The 10,161-nt window shown below is 49.5% G+C and overlaps 1 protein-coding gene across 2 annotated transcripts in view; it reads left to right on the top strand.

Moving 5' to 3' along the window:
* XPO6 (exportin 6) overlaps positions 1-8,316 on the top strand; it is a 123,569-nt gene extending 115,253 nt beyond the window's left edge. For both annotated transcript variants that reach the window (XM_008580577.1, XM_008580576.1), the window contains exons 21-24: positions 914-1,075; positions 4,423-4,521; positions 4,692-4,922; positions 7,606-8,316. In XM_008580577.1, coding sequence (XP_008578799.1) covers positions 914-1,075; positions 4,423-4,521; positions 4,692-4,922; positions 7,606-7,707 — 594 coding nt within the window. In that variant the 3' untranslated portion in view covers positions 7,708-8,316. The remainder of the gene's footprint in view (positions 1-913; positions 1,076-4,422; positions 4,522-4,691; positions 4,923-7,605) is intronic.
* Positions 8,317-10,161: the final 1,845 nt, after the last annotated feature.

Genomic DNA, 10,161 nt, shown 5'->3' with positions numbered 1-10,161 from the left:
TTTTTTTTTTTTTTTTTTTTTGAGAGCTAACTTTTTTAACTGTTCAAACTAAGACCAAAAGAAAGCCAGTTGCTTTGCATCATGAAATACAGTTGGGGCTTATAAAGCTTCCTGCCACGGAAGCTTGTGACCTCTGGTGTCAATTTAATAAAGGCTGAATTAAACATATCTGTGCCTTATAATTTTAAATTCTTCAGGGATATCTGGAATAATGTGACCTGCATGTTCTCCAGTGATTTAGAGACTTTTGGTGAAGGTAGAAAAGATTGCTGGGCTTGCCTGCTTCTTGTCTCCAGCTCCACTCAATCCTAGCTGCTAGCGAAACTGGAGACTGGCCCGGAGGGCAATTAGTGCAGTGCGCTGCCTCCTCCCAGAGGTTCTCTTTAACGCTTCTTTCTGTCGTTTCTAAGTGCTCTTTAAACTTCCCTTTTCTGTAGAGAGCAGATCTGCTTTTTAAGGCCTCGTTTGTCTTTAGCCTCAGAGGTTGCTTAAGACCAGCAGGTTAGCTGGGACAGTGTTTTTTATTCTGGGAAAAGGAACAACGTAACCAAGAAGATATGACAGATAAATCAGCTGTTTTTGGAACAGAAAATCCATATTCCGAATTGTTATGCCACTTAGTAGCCTTTTTTCCTAGTGTAAAAAGCTGAGCGAATCCATGAGAAAAAGTGCCCTGTGGCACTGACCCATGCATTCTGTCTCACGTGTGAAGTGCTCCTGGTGTGAACTACTGACTCCCAGGGGGCTCGATGTGTTCTGCACAGGAAGCGACAAGAGTGTGGTTGGAATGCTGACTCTCTGCCTGCTGTTACCAGGCATCTCTGGGTCTTCTCTGTTGCTAGGGGCCTAGGCCGACAGAGGTTCCCCAAGCTGCAGGAAGGAGAAGTTAGAGTATCTGTGTGTGTCTCCATAGCGCCCCTCCCCTGATGTGAAGGCTGAGCTGTTCGAACTCCTTTTCCGGTCGCTCCATCACAACTGGAGGTACTTCTTCAAGTCCACTGTCCTGGCCAGTGTTCAGAGGGGGATTGCTGAGGAGCAGATGGAGAATGAGCCCCAGTTCAGTGCCATCATGCAGGTAATGTGGAAGAGGTGACAAGGGTGCCATAGGCTCTGAGAACGAACAAGCCTCATTCTGGACACTGCCTGGGTCCATTGGCCTGTTTGTCCCTTGGTTTGCCTCTCTGGCATATAGTCCCATATGCTATAACCTGGCCACTGCAACAAGTACTGTCTTTGAAGCCCCACAGTCTTGGGTCTGAAGCTCAACTCTATTTCTTAGTATTCTCTGAAGTTAATTCATTTCCTGGAGCCTCAGTGTCTTCATCTCTAAAGTGGGGCTAATACTGCCTCATGGGTTTGTTGTGAAGTTAAATGAGATAACATACACAAAGTACATGGCACATGTAGATGGTTGATAAATGTCAGTTTCCTTTACCTTATAGCAAGCAGTGTTTCCCCAAGTGTAAAGAGACTGCCTGGATCAGAATAACCTGGGGCCCTCCTTAACAGGAAGCTAACTGGAGGGGCCCAGCGATCTGCATTTTTTAAAGATCAATCTGGCTCATACCATATTGAGAGGAGCTGTGCCCTATGAGTTAGTGCTTGCTTTCGGATCAAGTGTGACTGTTGTGTCCGAGAGAGTAAGCTGTCTGGGGGAGGGGCGCTAAGCACACCTTGCTGTGGAAGGCTGGATGGCATCCCCTTGTCGGGACAGCCAGACTACTTGGTGGCTGCTTTCAGGTGCTCTCTTGTGTTCTGCACTCAGATGTATAACTTTTTATTCTAAGTAGAGGAAAACATTAGCATTCTGTCCCCTACCTACAGGAAGTCCACTCGCTCTATAATGGGAACATCCTTGAGGCACAGGAAGAAAGACTAGATGCCAGGCAGCCTCTTCCACAGTACAGCAGGACACATTTCCACAAATTCCAAACCACAATGATGTTTTCAACATTTTAAATCCCTGCCTAGTCAACTGGGAAAACACGTGGTACCTCAGTTTTATTTATTTTCCTCGGCCCTAAAGAACAGTAAGGTTGAAGGTCTAACCATAGGAGAGGCAGCAGCACACACCGGTTAGAGGGAGGGCTCAGGAGCCACACAGCCTGTGTTCAAACCTAAGCCTCACCACTCACTAGCCCTGCCCTCGCTGTGCCTCAGTTCCCTTGTGTTTAAAGTCAGGCAACAGAACCTCCTCCTGGTAGACTGTGGTGAGGACTAAGTAAGTACAGGTTTAGCACTTACAACACTATCAGCAAATGAAGAAGTCACCATTAGCATTAAATTATTTTATTATATCCCTCTCTCTCTTCCTCTCTCTCTCTCCTTCCCCCCTCCCTCCCTCCTTCCTTCCTCTTCTTCCTTCCTTGCTCTTCTTCCTTCCTTCCTTGCTCTTCTTCCTGGGAAAGCCAGGGAAATTTCTACCTCCCTCCCTTCAGCTCTCCACCAGCATATAACATGCATGTGGGCATAAGCACACACATGCACATACACTCTCCTGTGTGGAAATTCCTCTCTTGAAAGCACATGACCTACCCTGGTTTTTCCATCCCCAGTGCCCACCACGGGCTTGGGTTTGGAAGGTTCAAATATTTGTTCCCCGCCCATCTCTCTTTAAACTTTGTCCTTGCTTTTAAGACTTTTTTTCGGCAGACTGATGCCTGATCCCCCCTCAGGGCTGGTAAAAGCCACTATGAAAAATAGTTTCACAGTTTGGTAGTTTCTTATGAAGGTTAGATATGAATATATAGTTACTATAAGAGCTAGCAATCCCACTTCTAAGTATGTTACCCGAGATTAATGAAAGGATATGTTCACACAACCTGTACATAAATGTTTATAGTGGCATTTTGCATAATTGCCCCAAACGGAAAACAATCCCAATAACCATCAGTGGGAGAATGGATAAACAAGCTGGTACGTGCATACAATAGACTTAACAGTAAAAAGGAATAAGTTGTTGGTACAAGCAACAACATAGATGAATTTCAAATATATGATCCTAGGTGAAAGAAGCCCTATCCGAAAGGCTCCATGCCTTAAGATTCTATTCCATTATGTGACATTCTGGAGAAGGCAAAACTATAGGGACAGAGAATGAGCAGTGGTTGCCTCGGAGTAGGGGGGAGAGGATTGCTACAAAGGGGGCCTGTGGGAATGTCTTGGGGAGATGGAAGTGTCCCGTCTTGATTGTGATGGGGGTGGCACAGCTCTGTGTGTTGATCATAGTTCTTACAGTGCCAATCTCAAAAGTTTTACTCTGTGTTATACTTCAGTAAATCCAACTGTTTTAGTCTGTTTTGTGTTGCTATAACAGAATTACCTGAGGCTGGGTAATTTATAAAGAAGAGAGGTTTATTTGGCTTACGATTCTGGGACAGGTGAATCTGACATGGGCCTCAGGCTGCTTCTACTCATGGCTGAAAGTGGCAGGCAGCCAGTGGGTACAAGCAGATCACATGGCGACAGGAAGCAAGAGAGAGAGACAAGGTGCCAGGGTCTTTTTAAGCAATGAGCTCTCGCGGGAACTAATAGAGCAAGAACTCACTCATTAATTCCCCCTCCCCCAGGGAGAGCATTAATCCATTCCATTATAAGGGATCTGCCCCCATGACTCAGTCAGTTTCCAACACTGCCACATTGCGGATCAAATTTCCACATGAGTTTTGGAGGGGACAACACATCCAAACTCCATTACCAACTTTAAATAAGTGGAAACTGTTGGTCATGACAGAGATCCAGTCACTGCAGCAGGGATTACAAGATCCCCTTCTAATAGCTTAGGGCCAGGGACAGAATGACAGAGCAGTCACTGCTTATTCTAGAAAGGTTTCCTGTAGACCACCGACTTCCCCACTTCCCCCATGGTCACTTTCTGTCAGAGCAGGGCACTTTGGGTTTTTTTGGGGGAAGGGGTATGTTTCTTTTTACCCCTGAACTAGTAACCTTTACACCCCAGGAATTTTAAAATTCCAAAGCAGTTTAGAAATTTGCTCTTGCTTAACCCCCAGGCAGAGGCAGCTGGTTGTGAAGGAGCCTCAAAGGATTTGTGGCTTATGAGCCTGGGATGCCAAGGAGAGGGAGGGTTTGTGGAGGGAGTTAGTTGGTTTCAGGGGAGGCAGGCGGGCTTTGGAGTCTGCTAAGATAGCTGGGAGATTTTACTAGAGTTGTGAGCTGCTTGCTTCAGAGATGTCCCATGAAGGGTTTCTAGAGGTTTGTTACAAGAGGTGCAAGATGAGACCAGAATAAGAGGGGAGGCCCACTGGGGGAGCTAAGGAGCATTGCAGAGATCTGAGCAGATGGGTCCGAGGAATGGACAAGCCACTGGTGGAGTGCCAGGTCTTTTGGAATAGGGTAGATGCCCCAGGGGGGCTTGGTCTGAGGGAGTGTGAATGCTACTTCTGAAATGGTGGTATTTCCTAGGCTTTTGGACAGTCGTTTCTCCAGCCTGACATCCACCTTTTTAAACAAAATCTCTTCTATTTGGAAACCCTCAATAGCAAGCAGAAGCTGTACCATAAGGTAAGTGCCCATCCCTCTGGGAAAGACTCCTTCATCAGAGGCGGCACAGGCCGAGTCTCATCCCTCAGGTCACTTGCTGGAGAGCGTGGCGGGAGGTAGGCTGGGACCTGGAATAGCTTTGGGGCCAGAGCCCTCGTGGCCGCCACTCACTGGTCTCTGTCCGCCTGCAGAAGATCTTCCGGACCACCATGCTGTTCCAGTTTGTGAATGTGCTGCTCCAGGTGCTGGTTCACAAGTCCCACGACCTTCTGCAGGAGGAAATCGGCATCGCCATTTACAATATGGCCTCTGTAGACTTCGATGGCTTCTTTGCAGTCTTCCTCCCAGAGTTTCTGACCAGCTGTGATGGTGTGGATGCCAACCAGAAAAACGTGCTGGGTCGGAATTTCAAGATGGATCGGGTGAGGAGAGCAAGAGGCTGGGCTGCAGGGAGGGCAAGCACTCGAGCCTGCGCCTATTTGGTGAGGAGGGGCAGGCTGCCCCGGGCACTCAGGGCCTGTGGGTGTGGGCAGCCTGGGCAGTGCCTGGGTGATGCAGTGCTGTGGCAGGAGTGGCGGGCACATCCTCTTCCAGTCTTGGCTTCTACAGCATATGGGTTCTTAGTCAGTGAGGCCCAGCAGCCCGTCTGGTTTGTCAGCTTCTTTGTGCTTGCTCCACCTGTCAGAACACACCTCTGACCAGCCCTGCCACGTGTCCTTGTGGGGCTGATCCCCTGCAGGGTCAGCACCGAAGGGTGGTAGAAGCCGCACTTGTCGGTCTTTGGCCAAACTTGCAGATGGGCCAAGAAGATGGGTGCTTGGGTGCTGCATCTCTGGGTCCCCAGGGTAAGAGATGGGACCCCGTTCCTTGGGCTGCCCTGTGTTCTTCGCAGCACAGCCCAGCCCCAACTCAGCTTAGTAGGAGCCCACATCGTCCTTACCCTCTTACCCCACTGTTGCCCGCCCTGGGAAGGCTGGGCCTGTGTGGTAGCTCAGGTGGGAGCTCTGGGTGCTGATGGCCCTGGATGCACGTGTAGTCATTGTTACTATCTGCGCCCTGTGTGCCCAGTCTCTCCTGTCCTGGGGCCACCTTTCTGGGAGCTTCCTGCCCTCCTTTTCTTGTTTCAAGTGTCTGAGTCTCTGTTCCTGGCCTGATAGTCCCTTATTGGAACTTTTCCTTTGGAAAAGTATTTTTCCTCTTTCTCCACCTCACACTTGGTGAAATTAAGAGGAGAAATTTTCTCTTTCTCCCACATCCTCTTGGTGTTCTTGACATGACTCCTGTATTGAGCACTTGTTCATGGTTCTACTTCAGTGTTTAGATTTACGTGTTGCTCTTGCTGGAGCAAACTTTACTTATTCCTCACTTTTCTCATTTGTGGTATGTGTCAGGACTGTATTTTCTTAGGTTCAGATTTTATTTTCCTTTGCTTTAGAGTCTTTCTTTCCTTGGAATCTATGTTGTTCTCTTCCAGGCTTCTTCAGCCAGGTGGATATTTTTTTTCTTCTTTTTCCTAGAGGCCAAATCCTAATTTTTAGTTATCAGTTTCTAATGATGTGGATATCGGTCATCTTGATTTAAAGCAGTGGCTTCCAAATCTAGTTATACGTCAAAAACACCTGGTATGCTTATTAAAAATAGAGAAATGTTCCACCCAGGAAATTCTTATTTGGCGTTTGGGAGCCACTGATTTAAAAGACACCCCTTGTTTGGTTTTCTTGAGGATGAGCGGATGAAAATTTCATTCACTCACTCACTGTGTTTGCAGCTGCTGCCTCTCAGGCCGGGTGTGGGACACAGACCCTGCCTTCAGGGAAGACAGGTGATACAGCTCCCTCTGTCAACCACATTGTGCCACGTGCTTTACATGCCCCACCTTGTTTAGGCATCCCACAATCTTCTGAAGTGTAGGTACTGTTATTAACCCCATTTCACAGATGACCCAGGCTCAGGAGATCAGCTGTTAGTTGGCAGTTACAGAACTTGGAAGTGGGAGAGCCAGGAAACAAGACTCAGGCCTGGGTGTTCTGACTCCAGAGCCTGCACACACTCCCCAAAGCAGGGTGGGCCGAAGGTGGGTAGAGAGCCTGGAGCAGAGGCGCTGACCTTGCCAGCTGGGGCCAGGAAGCAGGAGGTGCCTGAGCAGCCTCTCTGGAAGAGGAACAGTGTCAGAGGTGGAAGGGAGAGAACTGCAAGTAACCTCAGCTATTTTCTGAACCTCGTCTTGTCACCTGGGGTTTATGAAGGGATCACCTTGGCACCAGCAGCCAGGGCAGGGATCCAGCCCACCCTGTGACAGAGCTTTGTGTACACTGTTTATTTACTCCCCATCTGGACCTACACAGTAGGCATTCAGTAATCTCACGGTAAAGAAAGGAAGGTCTCATATGGCACATGCTAGAGTTCAGGGTTTAAACTGTGACGGGCTCCCTTGCTTTATAGTATGGTTACTTTACATGATTCGTGCTGCTTCCGGCAGGGTAGGCATAGGGTGGCATGTGTGCTCCTGCTCGGGTGTCACTCTTGATTGGTGGGGGCTGCCTGGAGTCCTGGGTGGGAAGGAATGTGCAGACCTGGCTGGGTGTAAATGCCGTCACCTCAACTGACTGTGGTGCGGGAGAGGGCTGAATCGCCAGCCCTGCCAGTGTTCAGGAGCCCGGGCTCAGGAGCTAGGGTGCCAAGTCCAGTATGGACCTTCCTTCCCTCGCTGTCTATGTAACCTGGGGCGTGTCTCTTCATCTATCTTTCCTTCATCTTCTTCATCCCCAGAGTGGTAGTTCTAATAGTATTTGTGTCCTAGGGCTATGGTGAGTGCTCAATGAGCTAATGTCCGTGAGTTGCTTGCCACAATGCCTGGCATATGGTAAGCCCTAAAGAAGCATTCCCCATTATTCTCTTTCTCCCGCAGTGCCTTGCACAGAGCCTCTGCTAACAGGCAGTGCAAGAATGAGTAGAGGTTTTGAGTTTTGTAAAATGTTCGCATAGCTCCAAAGCACACTCTGGACGGATGTAGCTGGGGGATCTGGAGGGTGGGTGATCTGGGATGATGGGTGGGGCAGGTGGGCCTGTCGGGGGCTGGGCTGCAGCTGTGCCCCTGCCTTCCAGGACCTGCCCTCGTTCACCCAGAATGTGCACAGGCTGGTCAACGACCTGCGCTACTACAGACTCTGCAATGACAGCCTGCCCCCTGGCACTGTGAAGCTCTAGGCTCGGCCCTGCATGCCTCTTCGGCCTGCTTGCCACCTGAGGGACACAAACTTCTGCCGCTGCCACCTGCACCACCTCCACCTTCCACCACAGATGTCTCTCAGACAAGTCTCGGCCACTCCTTGGATTTTCACACCCTCAGCAGCATTGCCTGCCTCTGTCCCTCCTCCACTCTTGTCTCCTGCCACCACCAGCAGAGTTGGCTTCAGGGCCCCTGTCAGCACTAGATGGAGGTCCCAGGGTGTTTAGAGCAGGCGGAGGGTCATGTGGCCAGGTACCAGGGAGGCACTGGGAAATTCCGTGGGGTGGTCCATGCAGATCACACACGTATCAGTCGTGGGGCAGAAATGCCAAGGACAGCTTACAACAATGCCACCTTCTCACCATTCCACTCCTTGGCCCATCCGGCCAAGAGAGACACGGTGTCGGAACTGTTTGGCGCTTCTGTTGAGCCTCCCCTGCCCTGATTGCCTTGAAATCTCTGCTGTTTGTCAGAGATTTGCAAAGACTTATGTTTTGTTGTTCTTGTTTTCTCATCATTCCATTGTGATACTAAGAAACTAAGAAGCTTACTGAAAAAATAAAATGCTTATGTTGTTGTTATATAAACACTGGTGAGGGAGCTTCTATCCATTCAGAGCCTCCTTAGGGCCAGCATCCAGGTGAGGGGGCCTATCCTGGTGGGAGAAAGGGACATGAGGCATGAGGGAACTCAAGGCTGTGTTTGTGCCTTGGGAGAGCATATTGGGGGAGGACTGGCTTGTGTAGAGTCTGGCTGTGTCCCACTCTCTCTCTTCTAGACAACATCTCCATTAAGCCGTGTGAAGAATCAGGGTCCTCATTTCTTGAACTCGAAGAGGGTTGGAGAGTTGGTCTCCCTGACAGTCAGCCTGATTTCCATAGCCCATGTGGTGGGGCCTCTCCTGCTCCTCAGCAGGGTAAGAGTGGGCTCTAGCTCCTCCACTCCCAAGATGACGGTCGGCCAGCACAGCGGCCAAGAGAATAGAGGTTGTAGAAGGGAAGAGGGGAGGAGAGGGAGGGGGAGGGGTGGCCGTGTGCGGGCTGTGGGTGGGTGAGAGCTGGAGCCTGGCCTAGCCATTCATGTGTGGAAAGGGCACTTGTCCTCAAATCTTCAGAATGTCAAGTCAGCAGCTCCTCCTGCTTTAGGTGTCACAATGACTGGACAGGCAGGACTTGGGTAAATTGTAATGAGGAACACAACACCTGGCAGAGGTTTGCTCACCTGGAAGTGAGGGTGGGTGCTGGCTTGTTGAAAGGAGGGAAGAAGGGAGCTGTGGGCTGATGACTTCTATTTCTGTGGGCTTTCTAAGGATCACTTTGGTGGAGGTGCTGGGCCAGTTTGAGGGGTGTGTGTGCACACGTGTGTATGGCAGCACCTTGCTCCGTGTCAATCACAGCCTCCCAGCTGCAGCTAGCCCACTTCAGAGAGGAGGGAATTGGAACACCAATTGCTCTTCTGCAGAAAGGAATTAACATCCAGTTATTCCTAGGTTATAAATACCACCTCACCTGTCTGCTGGGGAAGGCCGCGAGTGCTGTCTGTGCTTGAAATTGTGAAAGGGCTCTTAGTACTCCTGGAGAAGGAGGGGGTGAGGGTATGGGATTTGTCGCCTGTGAATCCCTCCCTTGGACAGAAGAGCACAGGCAAGACTTGGGATAGTAGAGGAAAGGACATGGGGAGTAAGGTGGGCTAGGATGGAGGATATTTGTTCCAAGACTGATGGGCATGGCCCCTGCTGTGTGGGTGGTAGGTGAACTCCCAGTTCTTGGAGGTGTGCAAGCAGAAGCCAGGTGAAAGGATCTCTCCTCCCTGGGAGGAGGGTCAGAAAGATCTCTCATCTGATTCTTATATGCAGTGCCCCATATAGGGCCTGGCATAGAACAGGCCTTAAGAAGCACGGGTGGAATTGGATGAGTTCTTAGGCCCTAGACACACCCAGAAATTGTCTTTGCGTTCTGAGGAAGGGGGGGAGGGAAAGGAGAGAGGGCAAGAGGGAGCCTTTAGGTTAGTGTAGGTAGGGGTTCTGAACAAGGCAGGGGGGGTTTCTCAACAAGTCAGGCTGCTTTCCCTGTGCTTTTGCATGCAAGGAGGCTGTCCTGTCTCCATTCTGGTGCCCACATCCTGCTTTTCTTCTGGTTTATGGCATTTACATCTGCCAGAGGTACAGCCACTGGCCTTGGGAAGAGATCTGCTGAAGCCTTTGTCTTCACAATTCCCAGCTTTTCCTCTACTGCCTACCATTGGCCTCATGAGGTGGAAAGTTGAATTTTTTCTTCAACAGCATTTAGTTTTCTCCTGACTGTAAAATGTTTGTTGTAGAATATGTGAAATATGAAGAAAACTCTAAAAAATAAAGTCATCTAATCCCACCACCCAGAGAAAACCACTGTTAATATTTTGGTGTTTCTTCTTTTCACATTTCTCTGTATATG

This window comes from Galeopterus variegatus, unplaced genomic scaffold, assembly GCF_000696425.1.
Source record: "Galeopterus variegatus unplaced genomic scaffold, G_variegatus-3.0.2 Scaffold2130, whole genome shotgun sequence".
In the NCBI taxonomy this organism is placed as follows: Eukaryota; Metazoa; Chordata; class Mammalia; order Dermoptera; family Cynocephalidae; genus Galeopterus; species Galeopterus variegatus.
Note: the sequence above shows the minus strand (reverse complement) of the source record. Positions and strands in the feature narration are given on the sequence as shown.